Here is a 23,951-nt window from a genome sequence, read left to right on the forward strand (position 1 = left end):
ACTTATTGATTTCATTTCTGTGTGATTTTTCTGTTGTCGAATCTGTTTGGATAAACAACACTCCACTTCATAACACATACATAAATGCAAGATCAATTTATACACACCCATTTATAAAGTTGCAAAAAAATATGAAATATAATGGCAGCAAATGAAACAGAAAATATGATGTTTTCTCTTGGTTTTGGTGGCTAACTATACACATAGGAAAAATATCAGTAAAACCCAGTCACCATATTGATCAAAAATGACGAGGATGTTTTATAGTCTAGTTAAATCACTGGACTCTATGGCATGCTTTGCTTCATATGTGAGAGATGTGCAGCAGACACCAAACATGCACTTAGCAGGTCATTATCAGAACGAGATCTGCACATCTTGGGTGCTAATTACAGTCTCAGATTCAGGGGATGACTTCCCAGCAGCACATACATGGGAAGTCTTCATGCAAGCCCTAGGCAAATCATGCATACAGTTAACCTATTCGGAACTACACTTTCTCCTGCGTTTTAATTCTGTGAAATATCCAGCTGCAGAATGGATTTAATCATTATTTTGGCTGTGGAAACACAGTTTAGAGCAAATTTCAAGGGCAGTGCTTTCAGTGAGTGGGTGCTTGACTATAGAGGTGCAAAAGTGAGGTGTAAAATAGTACCATTTCATGTAAATGCAAAAAAGGCAATAGGAAAGAAGGGAAGAAAAATAGGCAACTGGAGGACATATTTTTCCTTGAAACTGTCATTTAGATGGATAACGTCGTTATACTATGAGTGTGGTTTCTTAGGGTGAAACTGATCACTGGAGAACTAAAAAAAAAAAATACTACAAAATAAGGTTCTCCTACTTTACCCTGACATCTTTTATTTTTAGTTAAGGTTTGCATGACTTGCCTTTTTTTCACCAGGAACCCAGTGTTAAATCAAATATTCTTACCTATGTTTATGAGTGCTAGAAATCACCAGAGTTGACAAAAAAATTGCAAAGAAGATGTGCATGGTGTTTAGGCTGAAAAGCCATGAAAACACCAAACGTGCTGCTGCATATCTTAGTTATTCAAAATAATTATATAATTTTCATATGGAGAATGACTGCATGCACTCAAAATGGGAATGATGACCATCTCAAATGGCCAGTCTCTGCCCTCTAATGAGGTGGAAACTAACAAAAAGGATGCCGGCTTTAAAAAGATGTAAACCACAAAAAAATTTTAAAACTTTTAAAGAAAAATTTTAGGATTTGTTGTGCATTTTTAAGCAATTGTAACTGTGGGGGGGAATCATTTGGTTTAAGTTGATTGCATTCAAGGTTACCAGAAACATGAACATAAGCAACTTTAGGAGATCTTCCTAAATTAGAAGTCAGTCCAAAGTTATTGAAATCTCTTCACCAAATTTCATTGCTTTCAATGAACTTTGGACATTCTGGAACGTATGAAGCACAGCAGACTGCCCCATGAGTATAATAACATTTATGTCTGGTCAGTATGTTAATTTCCAGACAACTGACCTGGTAAAGAAGGATTTGGGTGTTGGTTTTTTTTATTTAATATTTATGGAATTGTTTGTTTTGTTGTTTTTTTTTTCCTAGGGCTTTTAAAGAAAGGTGAAAGCTGGCATTAAAATGCACTTTAGTAGCTTTTGGATTAAAAAAAAAAAGTCAAAATCAACCAAATACATTTAATAGACCCTATGGCTCTTTTTGAAAATCAAATTACTTCAGCTGAGGTGTCTTTTTGCCTCTGTCTTTTTTCCTATGTGTATATTAAAAACCTAAATTGATTACTGCTTTATTTGTACTTACAAGTAAATGCTGGATTCATTGCCCCCAATATCAGGTGACTGGAGTTTCTGCACAAGTATCACAATTATGCCAATAAAAAGCACAAAGTTTATCTAGGAGAAAAAATAAAAGGAAAAAATTATGACTGATAGACTGATATATTTTTTCAAGCACAAGAATGAGACATTCCCAGTGACTTGCTGGCTTCATTGCCTTATTCTTCTCGAAACTGCAGTCTAGAAGTTTTATAGGGTCAGGATTAATGGGATAAGTTTACAAGTATCTTATCACTCCTTTTCCAGGCAAAAAAGTATCCCCCCTGCAGCAGCTAAAGTAAGGCAGAGTTTCTTCAGTCCCAAGTACCAGATAAGACAAACATAAGCAAAAAGTTTTCAATATTTTTCATTATCAACCAGTATAAAGAATAAAAAGAAAGACCCCTGCATATCAAAACGATCTAGCAAAGATCTCAACAGCAAAAACACCTTTATCTCCCATTCTATGAACTAAGGTGTTTCTCAGTTTAGGAACATCCATCAGTCACAATTTAGTGTCTCCCCTTTCCTTGAAGCCCCAAGTTGTGTCACTTTGCCACTTTGGCTGAATCTGTCCCAAGATGAGATGACCTCTAATGTTTCTGGAAGGGGAGGAGTACATGTGCCTGTGTGTTTATAATGTTCTTCATGTCTTTTTAGTTTCATGTCATTCCTGGGCATCTTCTCTTTTGTAGAATGATGTCATTCATTTCTATCTGATCTGAGGACTACAAATGAATGGAGACGCACAGGCATCCCTTGCTAGTTGCTTGAATCTTTAATGCCTTCAAGAAGAGAATCCAGGTGTAACTGATTTCCCAAAGCCAGAACGCCACCCTTCATAAAATATGTCTGTAAAGCACGGAAATTCACATACATCGAGATCACAAAAGCCCCAGGCCGCTGGACCCTCTCCATCTCCATACCCTTCAGTGTTATTAGCTGAATTACCTTTAATGTGCCTGAAGGTGACTACTTTAGAGAGCTGTCCAAATACTTAAAAGGCGAAATACCAAACCTGATGAAAACACCTACATGTAACTGTGAGCTGGATGTCTAAATTCCCACAACACTCAATGACATCCTGGCCAGTGCTGTTACTGGAGTATGGAAAGCAACTCAACATGCCCAGAATTAGACACCTATGTGTGCTAAGCCAAACAGCTTTTCAGGTGCCACTAACCATATTGTCTAGAGGCTCAATTTAATTTCCTAACTGGAGGAGCCCAACACCATTTTAAAATTCCCATATTCTTTTGGGCAGCAGCTAGAGCCCAAACCGGATACTTTAGGACGCCTTAGTCATCCATATGCAGGTATCTAGCATCATGTGAATCAAATCCAAGACCTGCAAGAACTAAAGAGAGCTTAGATACCTTGATGACAATTTAACATCTTGCACTATGACCACAATACTATTATCAATCCAATATTAGACAAATAAATGTAGCTGTGAAATTAATTCCTTTCAACAGACACAGTCCAGTTTCCCAGTCACCAACATCTGGTATTGTTTTCATGCCCTTGGTTGCCCCACTTGGCCTTCAGCTGCCACCCCAAATGGCACATGATTCCCATACATCCTGTTTCATATCTGCCAGCCCCAGGCAAATGCTCCATATGCACTAGGGTCTTATGGCATTTGGCATCTATGTTTAAACAACCGAAAGCTCCTTGCCTACATAGTCTTTGCTTGCAGGCAGTGCACCATCATTTAACTTGTACTAAACCTTCTTTATAACAACGGGGTTACTTAGCATTGTGGATGGCAAATTCTTTCAGACAAGCTGCCCAGTAGTCCAGCACAGCAGATGCAGCACCGTTTCTAAAGCCATTTGAAGCCATTTGCATTGGTTATTTGCTCTCAGAGGTGTTGAGGAAGTGTCTGCTCCAAGTGCTACTTACCATGATTGATCCAACCACAGGACCCTTGATCACCCACCACAAGGCAGTGTTGTCATTCATGTCCCAGCAGCTGCCATTGTTAATGAAAGAACGGGGTGGGGAGAGAGATGGAAAGAGAAACAGAAAGATATAACAAGGAAGTTAATAAATTTAAAACAACTTTTAAGGGGGCAGAGAGTGGTAGATTGGTCTTGTAGAGAAATTATTTTATTTGGGTTCAAAGGTACTAGATCTTTATTCTGTCCCTGTTGTAGTTTTCTTTTACAGCCTTTACCCATCTTATCTGAAAATAAAATAAGTATTTTTGTGGCAATTTCAATAGTACCTCTTTCTAAACAGTTTAGCCACTTTGGAAAATGCCTCTACCTGTGTTTCTATGTCTACAGACAGTACAACTATAAAATTGTCCCTTTAAGCGAACATCTCAATAGAAGGGAAAAAAGACATGGATACCTCAAAGGGTAAGAGATGGTTATTCCAAAGTTTGATGTCTTAGTTTCTTTTCCAGGATGAACAGATATGAATGTTGGCTCCTGACCCTGACTTGACTATCCTTACACATATCTAGTGTACAAGGATGTACTAAAGACTGGCTGTATTCACATATAGGAATGATTTTCCAGTCCTTGGGTTGCAAATCCCACCAAGAAGCAAGGATTCGTCTATGTAGGTTCAAGTACCCGACAATAATTGGGGTCAGCTCCTTTTTTAAGATGTTGGCAGTGAGTGATCATAAAAAAGAAAAAGAAATTTCTTCCTCAGCATTTAAAATCTTCCTCCAGATTCACCAAAAGATTCTGCTGATATTTATTTCATATAGTTGCATTTTGACATTCATTTGTAGAGAAAGCTAATTACAGGACCTATATACATATGGGTTTTTAACTTTAACATATATTTTTAAAGCTAGAAAAACAATAATAATGGAAACAAAAATCTTATTTCCCCTGCCACACCACCTCCGCTATACTATTTTAAGTCATTAAGAACTTGATTGTCAGTTAAAAAATGTCTTTTATTTGTCTCTGCTTTCTTCCCCTCATGCTTCTCTCTGAAAAACATAAAACCACAGAAAATGTCTACTTTGTACCTGCAGTTCTGAGAAGGAGGGTTTCCCTCCCACTGGGACAACAGCCAAAAGTCCCAGCAGTGGTTGTCATGGTGCATTTGTCAGACACCAAGAAACAATTTGAAAGAGCACACAGGAATAAAGCACTGCCGATCTTATGAGAGCTTAATGCAACTTCTGTGTCATTTAAATTGTAGTCTGGTAGCCTCTGGGGAAAAGTGAAAATCTGTACTTTAAACAAAACTATAACATGTGTAAGTGTGAGGAGTCAGAGCTAAAATTCTGTCATCAAAGTACATATGAGAGAAATCCCAAGGAGCTGAGTGATATCTGGTTTAGAAATTTCGGTTGAACTTATATTTTTAGTTGAACAATACTTATTATATTTCAATTGAACAATGTTTTACTGGATTCCCATAAAACCAACAATAATGTGAGCAGAGCTGGTGAGAAGAGAGAAAATTTATAGCTGAGATGTCAAATTTGCACAAAATTACATATATTAGCTTCTGCCTACAAAGCCTAGAAACATAAAATCCCACAAAACCTATGGGCTTGATGGCTGAGATTTTCAAATGCAAAGTAACCTTTCTAAGTTACTTCACTTTGGATGCCCAACTTAAAATATTTGAAAGGGGATAAATGTCAGAGGGAACACCTTCCCACCCACAGTCTGGAAATTAGGCTCTTTCCAGCTATCAAAAATTGTGTGCCACAAAAAAAAAACCCCAAACCAAACAACAACAACAACAAAAAAACCCAAACAAAAAGCATGTAAAATCATCAATTATATTTTAAATTCTTTGTATGCTTTTGTAAATGAGGTGCCCTCTTCTGAAAATTACCCACTATTTGCAGAGCTCAACCTCTCTGAGATGCACATTAAAGCTGCCCTGAAAGTCTTTAGTGAGTTGACCAATGCTGGAAGAATCTACACAAATTCTACTATTAATCTGGCTGTACAAACAGACATTGATGTACGGCAATTTGTCTGTGTAGAAGTGAGAAAATACGGGGGATGGAATCTACCTGCTCTAGTTCCAGTCATCTATACTGAAGACATTTACAGCCCAGCTAATTATCCCAGACTCCGGTTGAGACAAATAGACACTTGGAGGTTTTTTGTTAGTTTTTTTATTTTATTTTATTTCTGCACTGATGTATTTTAAATGTGTACTCTGGGGCGATACACCATCCCTCTAAATGCCTATTCTTCATAGACTTATTTCTCTCCTTTCACAGGATGTGTCCCCACAAGCTCAGTTGCCGATATCGACCTTGTAGATGTCAACAACAAATCAGATCAAGCTCACACAAAGGTTTTGTCAAGGACTTTTTTGGTCCATTCCCTGTGACATCTATGGGATGGATGTAGTGGAAGAAACACCATCCTCTCCTCAGACAAACACAATCAGAAGGAAACAAAAGCAATGCACAACAGAACAGCCTGTAATATCAGCCAAGAAGCTGTACTACATAAACAGGCTCCCTAATTTCTTTCAAACGCATTGCTACAGTGGAGGTCAAACACACAGGACTTTTCCAGGATGGATGAAGGGAAGGAGCCAGTGGGATGGGGGAAGGGATGTGATTTCTATTTGAAAAGGCTGGAGTCTGATCCCTGTTACATCTCTGGTGTACATCTGGAATAATTCCATTTAATTCGTAGCACAGCTCTGGATAAACAGACAGTTGCATTTATCTCCACAAACCTGTCACATACAGTGATGTGAATGAGGAGCTGAAGTCAAGGGAGCTCTGCCAGTTTTATAAGGAGCAAGCAGGAGGAGGCTGAGACTCGAGCCTGTACTTTAGCCCATGCCTTTGTGACTTTGGTTTCCCTGTTCAATGATTTCTGCAATGTTTTCAGGCTCATGCTGGCTTCTCCCCCACCCCAGAACAATGCTTGCTGATTTTTAAAAAGTAAGCACTGAGACACTCAGCTAGAATCTGTCTAAATGTGTTGCATTCTAAATAGCTTCTCCCACAAAAAGAAAGGAAAGAGGGTTTTTTTATTTTGTTTTTTTTTTTTTCCTTTTTCCTTTTGCAAGACATTCCCCCTACCTGCAAAATGCAAGGACTGTTTGGACTCCTAAGAGAAATTAATGCATTTAGGACCAGTGTTGTAATCAAAATAATGACACAACAGGGGTTTCTGGCTTGTTTTTCATGGAAATAAATGATTTAATTTGTCTTAATGTCAAAATAGAACATTGGGTCAAAGCACTGGCATCCCCAGTGGAGAAAGGGCTTTATGTGTTTTCTAAAAAGAGCACAAAGGAACAAGGATGAAGAAAACCTGACAGAACAGTGAGTCTTGTGCAAATTTTTGATCCAAGTATCTCTAGTATAAGGCAAAATTAAAACATAATCCTAAGTCTCTCAGAAATAGGACTTGGGTACATAATGATGTCTTTCACTCACATCAAGGTTTCCAAAGGACCACTGATGGATTTTCCAAATTTTAGAATAGAATAGAATAGAATAGAATAGAATAGAATAGAATAGAATAGAATAGAATAGAATAGAATAGAATAGGACAGAACTATTTCTGTTGGACAGGATCCACAACGATCCTCTAGTCCACCTTCAGTCTCCCTCATTCCCAGCACTTTTCCTAATATTTCACCAATTTCAAATATAATTGTAATGAAAAAGCATTGCTAGGTATATATTTTCAAGATGTGCATTATGTCCATTCCTACCAGCTATGTCTGCTGCTCTATCAGACCAATCAGTCTACTGACTACTGAGGTGCAGGGCTACCTCTGGGAGCAGCCTTTTCCTCTGGTCCTTTAGGAAATGATACAGGTTCTTTGCAGGTCTTTTTCCCCAAAGAAAGAGACCACTTGGTTGGAATCTACCCTCCTGAATTCATTCTGAAATTATTCCATTTCCGCTTTTTTTTTTTTTCACACACAAGACAGGATGTGGATTTCTGTCTCACTTCTGCTCATCTCCCCCACTATATTTGTGGGAAAAAATGCTCCAAGGGGAAGCTAAACTCCTAATTGCCTGTGGAAATCAAAGCACGGCAACTCCTTGTGCATATTTCTTTTGTCATATTTTCCAAAGAGACCTGGGCAGGCTGGAGAGCTGGGCCCAGGGGAGCCTCATGGAGTTCAACCAGAGCCAGTGCAGGGTCCTGCCCCTGGGGAGGAACAAACCCCCGCACCAGCACAGGCTGGGGGGGACCTGCTGGAGAGCGGCTCTGCTGAGAAGGCCCTGGGGGTGCTGGGGGGCAGCGAGGTGACCCTGAGCCAGCACCGGGCCCTTGGGGCCAAGGGGGCCAGCGGTGCCCTGGGGTGCATGGAAAGGAGTGTGGCCAGCAGGGCGAGGGAGGTTCTCCTCCCCCTCTGCTCTGCCCCAGTGAGGCCACACCTGCAGGGCTGCGGCCAGTTCTGGGCCCCCAGTTCCAGAAGGGCAGGGAGCTGCTGGAGCAAGGCCAGCGCAGAGCTGCCAAGGGGATCAGGGGCTGGGGCATCTCCCTTGTGACGAAAGGCTGGGAGACCTGGGCTTGTTCAGCCTGGAGAAGAGAAGGCTGAGGGGGGATCTCATCAATGCCTATAAATACCTGAAGGGTGGGTGTCAGGACGATGGGGCCGGGCTCTTTTCAGCGGTGCCCAACGCCAGGCCAAGGGGCAACGGGCACAAGCTGGAACACGGGAAGTTCCCCCTGAACATGAGGACAAACCCCTTCCCTGTGCGGGTGCCAGAGCAGGGGCACAGGCTGCCCAGAGAGGCTGTGGGGTCCCTTCCCTGGAGACATTCACACCCCGCCTGGACGCGGCCCTGTGCCCCTGCTCTGGGGGTGCCTGCTCCAGCAGGGGGTGGGACGGGGTGAGCTCCAGAGGGCCCTTCCAGCCCCCACCAGTCTGTGATTCTGTGATATCAGAGGTATCTGCAAGAATTTCTACAGGGGATTTAATCACATTCATTTTCCATCATAATCAGTTGGAGAGAAGACAATCACAGGTATGATTCACCTGACAGATCTTTTAACATGAGATAAGCCATATCCTGGAGTCCACTTATTTAACTGGGCAGGGAACAGAGGGCCACTGGGTCAGCTGCAGGTTTACAGGAGATGCCTACATCTTCTTGCATGAATTCACCAGCACAAGAGGGGCATAAACATCTCACTATGGCTATTTATGCAGCTGACCAGGACAACACTGTGGGTTGAACACTGGACCTAAAGTACCCACATACACAAATCAATGTCAGAAATGGAAGGAGAATTTAGTCATATCCTCCGATCACTGTATTTCTGTTTCGTCCTTGCCATCATGTTGAATGCACGTGGAACAATTTCCCACACAGCGATACCCACCCAGTATCATCAAAGTGAAGTCTCAGCACTGCCCAGACAGTGACACAAATCGTTGGGGTACCTGCAGAAGATAAGATAGTGATATTGTTAGCAGTTTAGACACATTTAGTACTCAGCAATGAGCGCTTTTTGCAACCTCTCCACTTACGTTTTATTTCCTAATAGCACTCGTGCATGAAAAAATGCAATTCATTACATCAATTCAGAGCTCTAGAAACACCTGTCTCAGTCGGAGGATGGGTTAGTGTTGGTGGGACTGCAGAAGCAAAACCAGTAACAGGAAAGAATGATGCTGTCCCAGGTTATTATTGCTCAAAGTTGTTGTACTGCATCTCATTGTATGAACATTAAAACATAGTCTGTACAAAATAAAAGCAGTGACATCAGCTTCCATGTCTAGAGCTACTGTAATTACGCAATGATTGGAGAGTGGCAGATGTTGAGCTGTAATGATGTTAGTTTATTTTTTTTGTATTCTCACATGGGTTTATGTAAATGATTTGCATATATTGCATTTTCTCTGTTATTGTGTAAATAACTGATTTTGCTTTACTTATTCAACCAATAGAAATCAAGATAGTATTCCATTACTCATAGGGATGTTTTTTTTAATGGAAAAAACAGCAACAACAACAAAAACCCCAACCAAACCCCCAAAAATCAATATTGGGAGCAGGAATTTAATTTCAATTTCAGACATTTCCTTACTCTTTAAAAAATGCACGTAAAATACAATTAAATGAAAACAGTAAGAATCCACTGAGAAACCTGGATTTCTTTTCCTTTCTGAAAACACTAAAAAGGCAGTTTTTCAGTGGAAATATTTTTATAAAATAATGCAGTCTTGCAAGAAAACTCTAGGTAAGTTGGATCTACATTTTATGGCAAATAAAATCTTTTAAGGCTTCAAGCTGCGCCAGGGAAAGTTTAGGTTGGTTATCAGGAAAAACTTCTTCACCGAAAGGGTTGTCAAGCACTGGAACAGGCTGCCTGGGGAGGTGGTGGAGCCTCCATCCCTGGGGGTATTTAAAAGAAGGGTAGACGTGGTGCTTGAGGATATGGTTTAGTGGTGGGCTTGGCAGTGATGGGTTAGCGGTTGGGCTCGATGATCTTGAGGGTCTTTTCCAACCTTAACGATTCTGTGATTCTATGATTCTGTGATTTGGCTACGAATCTGCCTACAGCTTTGCAGGCACCACTGGAAAGATAAAGTGCCAAAAAGCAAAGAAAACAGGGACCTTGGTAACCCCAGCTTGCAGTGGTGAACGAGACTGTCGTAAATTGACAGGAACAATTATGTTTCATGCATTTTGCAAGGCTGTGTTGATGTCACGTTAATTAGTCATTTGACTGAATCCACTTAAGCAAGTCTCTGTCAAATCTCATGTTCCTGCTATCAGAAATAAAAATATCCCTGTTAGACCTACATGACTGATGAAGTCCTCCTCTTTTAACAAAGCACACACAGAAATACTTGAAAGGAAAATGGTAAAAAGAAATAAAATGACAGGCTTTGGGGAGAAGAAATCATGCATATTTAATTTAAATTCAAGTCTGCTTTTGTCACATGAGAATACCTAGAAAACATTGAGATCTTTGTGCACTTAACAGACACACAATAATAAAAATAATCTTTAAATGTCAATCATGGGTCTGACGTGCTCTCTAGTTTGCACTGATTTGCAGTATATAAATTTTGATGGTATGAATAGTGTTCCCAGTCTAAAACATGGGCAGGAAGGCAGAATTAAACTACATGTGTCACAGAAATATAGCTCAAAAAGCACATTTCATATCAGCTTGGAGTTTTGTACCATCTGCTATATGAATACACATATACTCACATTACTTTTCTGTATATAAAAAGACATATATATCTTCATCACCTTCTTTTCAGCTTCTGAGTAACATTAGAAAACAGCCAAGCCTCAAAGGCTGAGAAGAGAGCTACTCGTGCTGACTGTATTTCTGCCCTGAGCAAGGGGCAGGCATTAGGAGAGATCTCAGGAAGAGAGCAGTCTTTCTGGAGAACTTACCAGCATATTGCATATTTAAGAGGAAACAACTGTCTGGATCGACACAGCATATGTAGTTCTCATTAATCAGACAAGGAGACTGACGTGCTCAGCACATTTTAAGAAACAGAGAAACATCCAGATGCTGCAAAATGCTGAGCTTTTATTTATTGCTGCTTCGATGCAACTCCCTCCCCTTCAGCTCTGAGCTGAGGGGCTGCTTTTGCCCTGCATGACTTGCATCCAGAGTCTGGAAAGTGCTTCTGCTCCTGCAAAGTGCCAATTGCTCCTACCAGCTCAGGGGAACAGCTATTCAAGTTGCAATGTGCTGAGAAAATAGTGTATTTAAAAAAAAAAAAAACAAAACAAAAGCAAAACCATCCACATTTGGAGATTCTCTTAGTGTTATTAATAGATATTATTGATACTGCTTTGAATATGAAATATCTATAAACTGAACAACTAGATATTTTTTATGGTATTAAACTCGGGACCAAATATTCTGAGGTTGCATTACAGAATTAATCCATCTGGGTAGTTCATTACAGAGTGATTAAAAAACAGTCAGTGAATATACTGTATTGCAATATTCTCACATTCAGACAAACCTACAGATATGAAATTTTTGGAAACTTCATTAAAGGAGCCCAACCACTGATGTATGTTCAGATTGCAAAGATTTACTGATAGTTTTCTTTTAGAATTGTCACATTTTCATGTACATAACCCCCAAGTTCTCTTTGAAAACCACCTTATATCTCAGCTATTATGTGATTTTATATCTGTCAATAGTAGAAGGGGAACTTTGAGCATCCTTTTCCAACAGTTACTTTTCCAGTAGCCTTTATATGCCATAGGCTATTTCTGATCACTTGCTCTCGTCTTTCTTCTCTGTACCTTTGCTCCTGTTGTCGGGAGTCTTTGTAGGAGATGAGAATTTTTGTGTATAAACAGCTGCCTCAGGAGGGAAAAAAGCAAAACCGGGTTGGACAAGATGGGGTTGGACAAGATGATCTCCAGAGGTCCCTTCCAAACCCTACTATTCTGTGAAAACCAGCTGTGGATTACTTGAAGGTTCAGCTTTCATGAGGATGTATTTTTTCAGAAGAGCATAGCTTAAGGCATGTGTTTTGCATGTAGATTTTAGACTTAAATATTCAGGATTATTTCCAGATTATTTCAGAAGTTGATTTGTTTAAGTATAAAAATTGAGCTTAACCTTCTTAGGGTACATTTAAAATTAATATATTCTTCTGCATTCACCATCTGACTTCTGCACAAAAACATCAGCAAAGAACTGTTTGAATTAACATGTTGCAAGAATTAATTTACCTCCAGAAGGTCAGAATGAAAAATAATTACACTGGTTATCATTGTACAACTGGCCTTTCTGAAACAAATCTTGTTTCTTCCCATTGCAAGTTTCCTTTGCCCATCCAGGTAGGATAAACCTGTGTGGATACCCTTTGGATGCATTTTCAATTTAGCTATTATCTGGAAGAAGGGCACAAATGAAGTCTTAGAAAATGGACTAGACTTAGCGTTGCAGATTTGATTAAGCTGAAGAACTTGTCATTAAGATCGTATCTTGTAGAAGGCAATTCTTAGTGGTGGACTACGTCTCTGCAAGAGATGCGGTATCCTCCAGATTTCAGTTCAACTCCATTTAGACAAGAAAGCACAACACAGTTCGGTCTGCAGTGGTGCTTCCATACAAAGACTAAATTTATACTTTGAAACTGTGTGTGGGAATATTAGATGGTTCATGGAGTTGCCTTGCACACCGAGACACATTTTAGGCAAGAAATGTCACGTACCCCAGCCAATAATAGTGTACCAGTAGAAATATCTCCTCTCTGGGAAAAAGGTTTCTACCAATAAAGTGAAAAGGTACAATCCCTCAATGAAAAGCCAGAAGTAGTTGGACATGACACAGTAGTGAAAAAACACCATCACTGCTTTGCATTCCACCTGCAGAGAATCAAGAAAAACAAAGTTATTTCCATGTTGTTTCCACCTAACAGATAGAGAAAATGCTTTCAACCTCTCCAAGTCTCTTAGTGGAAAGGAACACAGCTGGGACTGGTATTATACACTTTTAATAGTAAAGTTTTAAAAGCATGAGAAGAATGTGAGGCACTACTTAGAAAGCGAAGCTTGAAAGGGCAGGTAGCCAATTTTACCAGTGGGAGGTGGTCAACGAGCATCTGCAGACAGCTCGAGAACATCTTGCATTAGTGAGAGTTCATGTCGTCAATGGATGCTAATTGCTAGATTTAAGCCCCCTTCCAAGGATTAAGTGCAGAGAAGAAAATAATTCAGTTGTGTATTGAGAAACCTAAGGAAGGATGTGAAATGGCAGGACGATTGTGGAAAGCCCTGAGAGTGGGATCAGAAAGGATGCACCCTCCTGTGCGCAGCTGAGAATTGTACTTCGCTGCCATTTGTGGGTGTTGTCACTCAGGGGCAGAAAAGGAAAGTAAGCACGAGTGTAAAGAAAGCAGAGTGATTTACTGTAAAAAATGATGGAAGCTTTCATTCATTTACTGGGGTGAAAAGCAGTGGACAAATAAAAAAAAAAAAAAAAGAAAGAACTGGGGTTGTTTAGCCTGGAGAAGAGGAGGCTGAGGGGAGACCTTATCTCTCTCTGTAACTACCTGAAAGGAGGTTGTAGTGAGGTGGGGGTTGGTCTCTTCTCCCAAGTGACAAGAGTTGGGACAAGAAGGAATGGCCTCAAGTTGTGACATGGGAGGTTTAGATTGGATATTAGGAAAAAATTTCTTCATCAAAAGGGTTGTCAAGCATTGGAATTGGTTGAGTCACCACCCCTGGAGGTATTTAAAAGATGTGTAGATGTGGCACTCAGGGACACGGTTTAGTGGTCGGCTTGGCAGTGTTAGGTTTATGGTTGAACTCGATGATCTTAAAGGTCTTTTCCAACCTTAACGATTCTATGATTCTGTGATAAAATCTTTAAGTGGAAACTGAGCTCTTCCCTGACTCTGTGATAGTAGGACACACTTGACTTGCCAGTGTTGTGTCCCAGTGAGACCTCATTAGTCCTACAAAAATAGGACTTTTCAATAAATTGGAGCAGAATCAGGGTATAAACTGGAAGCTCCTGCCTGGGGCAGTGGGAAGCTGACAATTTTGACTGGTTCCCGCTTACACTCCATCCTCTGGGATAAATCTACAACCAATATGTTTAAACCATCAGATCTTGAGTTTCTTCATGGAAGATCTACCAGGGCTGGTCATTAGATGGCTGATTTTAACGTGTTTTATACTTCAAGTGTTTCAAAACAGAGGCAGATGCCACTATTAGAAGAATGGTGTGAACAAACTACAGATCTAACACGGCTTCAGCTTTATCATGGAGAAGAATTGAAAGGAAAAACTAGTTTTAATGACAAAGAAAAGGCTGACTAAGAAGCTACACAGCTGCACTTCCCTTGTGGACGTGACTCATAGTGAATTTAGCTTATAACTGGATGGATAAAGAAGATCTCAATTTGGGAACTCACTGTAATTCCATCATAATTACACTCAGTGAGCTGATTTATCAAGTCAAATACTAGCCTTAAATGTGAAAGGAATGGGGATTTGCATGTAATATATAGCTAAGTGCATCTGCAAAATCGACTGCTTTCCATGAAACCACACACTTCAGAGACAAACGTGTGGCTAATATGAATGATTTTTTGAGAGTGTGACTCTATCAGGGGTATTTTCAATGTCTGAATGGTCAGCCTTTCTACACATGACTCTGCCTGACATCCAGAACAAAAAACGCTCTGGAGAAAAACGGGACCAGAAATTGCTTGTGTCTGCTCTCACCCCACCTATCACTATCCAAATCTGTGAAAGGGAGAAACACGAGTAGAGTCAGAAACCAAAACTTGTAGGTTTGTCCGAAAGGACAGACCGCTGGACAGTGATGACATCATGAGGCAATACCATCTACAATTTTGTTGTGAACCTGGAGGGAGTTTTACCACCAATTACCTTCTCTCCCAATAGCTTCCCAGCCTATGATACCCAACAGGCTGCTGCCTGCCTCACTATTTTTTGTTATCTCGTGATGAAAAAATAAAGGAAAAGGCGTTGGCTTTGGTTTTACTTACAGTTGAGATAATACAGTGGTTGCCATCCTGTTCAGCATAAAGAACCCCATCTTTAATGAATACGGATATTGCACGTAAGATGAATGAAACAAAGAGGTTCATGTGGATAAAATTTCGAGTGCAGTGGAGTTTCCTAGAGAGGAAAGAAAAAAGGAGAGGAAAAGAAAAAAAAAGAAAAAAAAATAATTTTTCTTTCATGGAAATAGCACAGTAGGCCTATCTGCACACATGGTCAGAGCCCCTAGCACCTTGGTGGTAAGAATAATAGCATCTGAAAGTCAAAAGTGTGGATAACACTGACCCTAAACCTGACCAAGAGGAGGATTTGGGGGTTTTCCTATAAAAGCACGCACAGTAGCATAAAATAAATCCAATCCAATGCAGCTACTGCAGTTGCATAAAATAGACCCACAGCTTCTGCAGCTGCATCTACAGTCACATCTACAGATGTGACTACTGGAGTGTGTCCAAGCTGGGGGAACAACTCTGTTAAAGGATTGTCTCCCTTTTATTCTACATCTGGTGAGATAAAAGCTTAAACATCGTTTTGGGCTGATGAGCCCCAGCCTCTTTCCTCCAGTGACTGAACAGCTCACTGCTCATGTCCTGACTCACCTGAAACGACACAAGATAACCATGGCGGTGGTGAGGGAAACTAGGGAAGTGCTGTATCCCACCGTGTACAGAGCCTTCACAGAGAGATAGTAGTAGTCCTTGGGAGGCAAACAACACATGGTTAAATGGTTCATCTACAGTCACATCTTCTTTACGCTGTCAACGTGCAGGGGGAACTATAGGCAGGATTTATTTCTTGAACAGACTGGTTGTTTTCTTCTCTTGGTTCCCCTGTGATCTCACTGTATATTAGAGCATTGCTCAATGTCTGGCGGACCCTTGGGTCTGCATACTATGAAGCTTATTTGTCAGCGAGCTAGCAAAGGCTGTCTATATTTCTTTGACCACTGTGCATGGGTCCATAGGAAAAAAGCAGTTGGCTAACAGGTTCTTTAGTAAATATGGGAAGAACCGGGGGCTAACCCATGCTTTTAGAAGTTACAAGCTGTATCAAGAGTAAACACTCGTATTCTGGAAATATTCAGTACAGGGCTAGGAAGGATTTAAATCTTGCTTCTCACATTTTTATGCCCATAAATATCTGAGTGATTCATTCTAATCGCCATCAAATCAGAACAAGATCAGAGGCTGGACAAAAAGCAGCCTGCTCCTCCTCCTCTTCATTTGTTTTTAATTATAAGATTAATTCCCACCTGGTTATCGGACTCTGTTTCATTTTCATCAAAGCCACAGGCATCATAATAATGAGGAAACGGTTCAGACCAGCCATCTTCAGTGCAATTTCTGCTGATATCCCCTATGTCAAGCAAAGCTGGGAATGTGACATTGCTGAAGCAAACCCCAGTACACACCCTCCCTCCCCTTGGTACATGACAAAAGAAAACCCCACAGGACCACTAGCTATCCAGAGAAGATTTTAACGGCATCTTGAAAGTTTAATGACAACTTTAATGATGCAGTTCTACTACAGGCACCTGCAGATGTCTAATGCTACAGCTGGCCACCAGAAAGCAAAAACGATTTAACCAGTATAGTCAATGCCTCCAGGCCACCAAAGATCTCATTCCCAAGTGGGTACCTAAACCAGCTAAATATCCATTTCTCTCCATTGACTCTGAAAGGCATCTAGGGAATACAGCTTTGATGTAGACCTCTACACTTCAGGCAGCTAAAGGTTAAATCCAGTATTTAAATATATGTAGGCAGTTTGTGCTATTTAAGATGATTTATATCTGTATGGGACTGGCAAGAAAACGCAAGGCTAATGGAGCAGCTGCTGGAAGCCAGGCAGGATAATACAGGCTATGTAAAATAGCCATTATGCATTTACGGTGAGGCAGCTGGATTGTTCTCCTATGGTCAGATAACCATATCCCACTCATTTATCTTCAAGGCTCTAGATTTCTTAGGCTGTGATCTGAAAGTGACTTTGTGAGCAGGGTCTGTAGGAAAACAAAGGAAAGATGGAGTGGGAATCTCTTCCCTTTCTCTGTCTTCATAGCAATATGTTCATTTACACCTCCAGATGCCCAGTGTAGCTTCAGTTGACAATTTCAAACCCATTTCAGAGCTTCTTACATTCCTTTGCCTATTATTTGTTCCAGTCCCAGATTATAACCTTGATCTAGAGCAAGTGTTTGCAAGAAGGCTCAAAAGTGGCTCAGAGAAAACCTCTTCCTCTTTTTCCCTCTTTTTAGCCTAATTTTTCGGTTAATCTCATATATAAGGACTAGCTCCTAAAAGGCTTTCACCAACACAATCAAAAGGCTTTAAACTTTGTTGGGAAACAAGAGCTGGGGGTAGAAGAGGAAAGTGTCTCTTGACACTCTCGTTGTTACTGAGGCTCCCAAAGGTGGGGTGGCCCCTGGGGTCTTGTTTTTAAGCACCATTACTCTTGCCAGAGCTCAGTGACCTGGCTGAAAAATTAGAGCTGGGCTGCTGGCTACACTTATTCCTCTCCAGCACAATAGAACAGTTTCAATTTTTTTAAAACTATTACAGTTTTTGGAATTTGAGCTGACTTTGACAAAAATGGATAGAATCTTCCAAGTTTGTTGGCTGGTTTTTGGTTTTGTTTTTGGTTTATTTATTTATTTGTCTGTTTGTTTTGTGTACTTTTTTTTAATTAAGGTTGTGCTGTTTCGCATTCTTAGAGCAGTTTATTCAAGTAGCTCATAACACCACCAGTGACCTTTTTAGAGAATCTGTTTGCTGTCCATGTGGCAGAATACGTCTATTTAATCACAGCATTCATTTAAGAACATTGCATTACTTGGCAAATTTTGGTAAATTACTCTTGCGCATTCATCCCTAGTTTTGTATGGAAAATAACCACTGAATCATGGTGTTGACTTCCCTTAACACCATTTAGTAATTACTGTTAAGCAGGTAGATAGAATTTGTAGCAACGTACTTGCTAGACTGCAAGGCTCAATAGTGGAGGAATAAATTTTCATAATACTGCTAAATGTAATGCACCAGAAAATGTGTCACCATAATTAGAACTGATTAGAAAATAATACCTAAATGGCATGAGAAAAAGCTTGGAGCTTCCTTTTTAACAGAGTTAAAATAAAAAGAGAAACATTCCATGGTTCTGTTTCTTACCTAAGGGAGACTGGGCTGTGTTTTCCAGCAGGTCATAATCACCTATAAAAGTGGAAATTTGGTATAAAATTGTTTTGATTGTGTTTTCTATTAGGACCTAAACTGGTCTCTGTGGAAATCAGTGAATAGAATCCGATTGATTTTTATTTGTTTGGATCAGGCCCAAAGGCAATAAATACTTGGTTCTGTCTTTTCAGGAAGTAAACACGGTTTTACTTGTGAGTTTAAATCAAAGCTGAACCTATAAAATTAAAAAATCACTCCTGCAAGCAGTGAGCACATAGCTAAAAACACACACAATCAGATCAGGACCAATTTTATTGTAAAAATATAAAAGTCAGTTATTATATCTTTAGAAATTTACATTTATAATCCACAGATACTTAAGTATCATCTGTTTTCACAGTATTCATGAAAATTATTTCCATCCATCAATGACAAAAATAAATGATTAATTGGTTTTAAGTAAAACAGTTTAATTTTGTGGTTTTAGGTTAGATCACATTGATTTCTAGAAACTGGTCAGATTTGTACTTTCACTTTTTATCACAGTGTTACAATGAAGTACATGTATTCGTTATCATAATGGTTGATACACAAAAAACCACTTTTCAATAATCTGATATTATCATGTGCTCTACATACAATTTTTGAGGACAGAGGTATGTTGGAGGTAGTGAATGTAACTGGTTCTTACCTGCATGGGTTTGCCCCAAGTTATCTACTTCCCAACCTGAAATTAGAAGAATAAAATAATTAATTTGATCTTGATAATAGATTGCTTCCAATAAGAGGAGTGAATGTAGCAGTGCCCGGAGAAGAACTGCAAGAAAATTTTGCTTAAATCTTTTTTTCGAGATCAGAACTGCATAGTTATGGGTGGAAAGTGCTTTTCAGAAGATGGTTGATTGCATTGTGTTGTTAAATCTGTGGTTATCATAAACTTTCATCAAACTCCAGAAAGGATATGAAACATAGATGAGGGAGATTTTTCATGGATTGCTTTTTTTCTTTTTTTTTCTTTTTAAAAGGGAAAGGGTTCTGAAATAAGAAAGGCCCACACATTTCCAAAATATAATGCTAAAGTCCATGCTGATCTGTATATTAAAAATACAAAATGTTACAATGGGAAATCATAAAAGTTTGTGTTTGCATTAAAAATTTCCCTTTTCCTTTCTTTTGTCCTTCCAAAATCAATTGTTGGAATTATCTCAAACCAATCTCCCACCCACCCTCCTAAACACTTGACCCAAATTGCACTAAAGTCAGACTTTCCCTAGTCCTCAGTGGATTTTGGCTCAAGGTGGGTGGTGGGGCATGCACAAAGACGAGCTATCTTGAGCCACTGAGTGGTGCTGCTGCATCACGCAGAAAGAGATGCTGAGGAGCCTGACATCTGTCTGCAGATAGCTCTGACAGTGGCCTACTGAACAGCAAAAAAATGTTTCCAATGTTTTATTGAACACTACGGCACGTTAAATGTTTAGATTAGCTTAGTTCTGTATCCCCTGGAGTAACCACGGGGCTTCATGTTGTTCCTCTCTCACCCTGAACACATGGTCAGCTCTTAACTGGGGACTGGAAAAGCCATTCACTAATTTGTGTGAAACAGTTTTTATTAAAAGTGAAATCCAAAATAAAGATTGATTTTTATTCTATGGGAAAGGAGAATGACAGCATCTAAGGAAACAAAATAGTAAAGTGAGTCTTTTCAGCGTAACATAAAATGTATTTTATATTTTATACTTTTTCAAATTCCTTATCATGTAATAATTTAAAATTCCTTGATTCCTCTCCCTCCTCTAAAATAAATCAGATGAGCTTTTTGACCTTCTGTCATGGTTTTAGCTGGTTCAGAGTTAATTTTCTTCACTGCAGCTGGCACAGTGCTGTGCTTTGGATTTAGTATGAGACTAATATTGATAACACACTGATGTTTTGGTTGTTGCCAGGTAGTGCTTGTACTAGTCAAGGACTTTTCCAGCTCCCCATGCTGTGCTGGGGCACAAGAAGCCGGGAGGGGAGGGGGCACAGCCAAGAGAGCTGACCCAAACTGGCCAAAGGGATATTCCAGATCATATGACGTCATGCCCATATATTAACTGGGGGGAGTTGGCTGGGGGATGCAGCGATCACAGCTCGGGGACTGGCAGCGTTGGTCAGCGGGTGGTGAGCGGCTGCATCACTTGTTGTTGGGTCGGCTGTTTATTCCACACCCACTGCGGGTTTCCTCCCTCTCTCTCTCTCTCTCTCGTTATTTTCCTTTTAATTGCATTATTATTATTATTACTATTACTATTTTATTTAAATTATTAAACTGTCCTTATCTCAACCCATGAGTTTTCTCACTTTTGCCCTTCTGATTCTCTCCCCTGTCCCACAGGGGTGGGGGGAGTGAGCGAGTGGCTGCGTGGTGCTTAGTTGCTGACTGGGTCTAAACCACGACATCTTCTAAGACAGAAAACTGAGGATGTAGTGTGAAAATGATGGTTGAAGTCTAGAACACTAAGCTGAAGCATGAGGTAGGCTGTACTGTGTCTCTGAATGGATCAAAGACCTACACGTTCACACATACGCAACATCAAAGCTACACATTCAATCCACCAGATACTCTGGAGCATGAATCCTGAAAGGCATGATGAGAACACCCTTGGTCTCCTGGCTTCTCTGCCTAACTCCAGCTTCTTTCAAGAGTTCACATATGGGAATTCTTTGATGTTTACAAGTATTGGGTAGGTGTGCTAATCCTGAAGAGAAGTCACCAATGCTCTGAGCAAATATTTTCTGGCAAAGAGCGTTCAACCTGCTGCATCAGATTAAATTACCAGACGCTGCAGAAGCGCTATGGCCGTGCTCCAGATTCTTGGCAGAATAACACGGATGCTGCTGCAGAATATTTTGGACAGACCTGTTACTTCCTGAGCCTACCAAACCTCAAGGTTATTAACAGTGATATAGCTCAGATATAGAAGCCTATGTTGCTAAAATCTGAATTTAGAATACAAACTTTAGGGTGTCCTGTGGGAATTTTTACCTGTGGTTTTATTAGACAGAGGATCAAAGAGCAAGCCACTGTTCCTTGATCACTGTCTTTCGTATTGTCTTTCACAGCCTGCTGCCACTCAAATCAGTAGCTCGTAACGCAACTTGGTCCTTACACAAGGTTACATCACTCAATAGCCTGACCCACAGAAGCAGGGTAAGAAGCAGCTGCAAAAACTTCCAAAAAGCTTTTTGACTCATAAAAATCCAGTTTTAGTTTATCTGTTTATCTGTTGTACAGCATGGCTTAAATCCTGAAATATGATATTACAAACTTGCCAGAATTCTTGTTGGAGGAAGACCAGGTCAATATTAACTTGATTGAAGCCTAAGGTTCTAGACATCCTGGCATGTTACGGTGATTGATCAGAAAAATACGTTTTTTGAAATTTAAATGTTTTAAATTTACCTGTTTTATTCCTATAATCTAAAAAAGAAAAAATAAAAATTACCATTATTTCACTCTAAATATGGGTGGTAGTTGGTCACAGTGATTGTAAAGTATTAGATTTTAGTACATTTTGGATTTCATGACATCAGTAATAACAGTTAAAACATTATATTAATGTAGGTTTGTAAAATGAAGAGGCTTTTTATATTACTACTTTTACATATGCAAAATATTATTGCATTTTAATTGTGTTTGGACTTTATGAGGGGATTCACTTTTTTGACACTGTTGATTTTCTGGTTGCTGTTGGAGCAAACTTGCCTTTTATTAACGTATTTTTCTACATCTGAGTCCTTGCTAATATACTGGAGAAAGTTCCAGTACAACCCTTTACTATATAGGCTTTTAGGCTTAATCCATCAACTTAATTTTCTCTAATAAGTTAAGCTACTGGAAAGTCAATTAGATTTACACTGAACATTATGCCCTGAATTACAACTAAAAGTCAGGGTTCATCTAATGAGTGCTGGGATAACATACACACACACACAATTATACCTGTGGGTATGCATAGAAGCACTCAATGAGGGAACATACAGCCACCATCTGGCTTTAAATTCCTGCGTACTGCTGCTGCTGCCCTTCTCCCTGACACCGTGTGTTTATGTACCCTGCACCAGAATATGGCTGTTTACATGGCAGATACCGTGCCAATGGCTGTGTTTGCTCACATGCATACATGTATAGTGATAAGGCCTGAGACTGCACTTGAACTGGGGCTGTAGGAAGTCCAGACACAGGGCAGTCCTAATTTTTTAGATTATTACCCTGAAACTATTTCTGTGTTTGTTTCTTTGGTTTTATTTACCTGAGTGCCTCTCTGAGTCTAGAGAAAAGTCAGAAAATTTACTCTTGTGTTAGTGATGTAATGGGCAAAATTGTAGGGCACCTCGCTGCATGGGCTTTCACATGAGTCTTCTCTTTGCCTTACTTTTAGGACATAATGAGAAGTTGGTGCATCAGCCTTCACTGATGAAGCAAAGAAAGCCCATCAAGATGATTATGCAACAAGCTAGATGAAATACATTACTCTCCCAGAAATATAGAATAAATAAAATATGTTTTTCATCAGCATTTTGACTGGAAACCTATTTTTCAGCATTTTAATTCAAGGATAACAGTCATGACTTACATCGACACCTGCGCTCCTCACATGTAGTTAAATAACAGCACAGCCGAAACTACAGAAAGATGGACCCAATAGCAGCTGTTACAGTGTCTTAGAAGGCCACTTTTTAAGTCAATAACTGTTCACAGCCAATAAATTCCTGAGGAAGCTAATGCTGTCTTTGACAAAGGATGGTTTATCCAGTATGTTGACAGATAACGTTATTCACTATTAGACCAGACTGAATAGGTAAGTGTCACTCTTTGGGAAGCAAATCTTCCACTAGTGCTTTAACTGTCGTTATTAATTAGATATTATTTGCAGTACTATTTAGAGACCTAAAGAAGATCCACCAGAATGCCGAATTGTTAGTTCCAAAGAGTAAACAGAGAAAATATAGCTTGTTTCTATTTTCTACATGAAGAGGTGAAAGAGAAGGAAAAAAATAAAAGTCAAAGGACTTGCCAATGGCTGCCGATAGAGTTAGTGACGGAGACCCAGATCTTCCATGCCATTTTCTTGCAGATTTATCAGACTTTCTTCCTTGGTTTTCATTTGCTGAGCCCCCAAAAGCATAACTACCTCCTCGCTATCCTCCAACGGATGAGAAATGTGATGCAAGCAATTGTTGCTTCTCATTTAAAGTGAACAGGACTGGCAAAGCTAAAGCCAAGAAACAGCCTGTGTACGATGAGCCTCAGAGCCTAGTGCAGCCTTTTAGATCGTTTCCTTCATGCCAAATTTGTGCTGGCTGCTTTCGGTGTCAGCTGGCATGGCAACAGCTTTATCTCCCATAGATTTGTTTATCTGAGCACAACTTGCATTTAACCCTTTTGTTCCGGCATGTGTCTCTTGTTAGTGGCGGGAGGGGAACGAAAGGCTTCCAAACCTATTCTGTCCTGAAATG

The 23,951-nt window shown here is 39.9% G+C and overlaps 1 protein-coding gene across 5 annotated transcripts in view; it reads right to left on the reverse strand.

Annotated features, from left to right (window-relative positions):
* ADCYAP1R1 (ADCYAP receptor type I) overlaps window positions 1-23,951 on the reverse strand; it is a 146,143-nt gene that overhangs the window by 25,259 nt on the left and 96,933 nt on the right. For 4 of the 5 annotated variants that reach the window (XM_075082211.1, XM_075082210.1, XM_075082214.1 and 1 more), the window contains exons 5-13: window positions 19,141-19,176; window positions 18,444-18,485; window positions 16,529-16,632; window positions 15,876-15,973; window positions 15,261-15,393; window positions 12,954-13,107; window positions 9,122-9,182; window positions 3,720-3,789; window positions 1,801-1,892 (exon numbers count right to left, since the gene is read on the reverse strand). In XM_075082211.1, the coding sequence (XP_074938312.1) occupies window positions 1,801-1,892; window positions 3,720-3,789; window positions 9,122-9,182; window positions 12,954-13,107; window positions 15,261-15,393; window positions 15,876-15,973; window positions 16,529-16,632; window positions 18,444-18,485; window positions 19,141-19,176 (790 nt within the window). The remainder of the gene's footprint in view (window positions 1-1,800; window positions 1,893-3,719; window positions 3,790-9,121; window positions 9,183-12,953; window positions 13,108-15,260; window positions 15,394-15,875; window positions 15,974-16,528; window positions 16,633-18,443; window positions 18,486-19,140; window positions 19,177-23,951) is intronic. The other variant, XM_075082212.1, reaches the window with a different exon arrangement.

This window comes from Phalacrocorax aristotelis, chromosome 2 (assembly GCF_949628215.1).
Source record: "Phalacrocorax aristotelis chromosome 2, bGulAri2.1, whole genome shotgun sequence".
Classification (NCBI taxonomy): domain Eukaryota; kingdom Metazoa; phylum Chordata; class Aves; order Suliformes; family Phalacrocoracidae; genus Phalacrocorax; species Phalacrocorax aristotelis.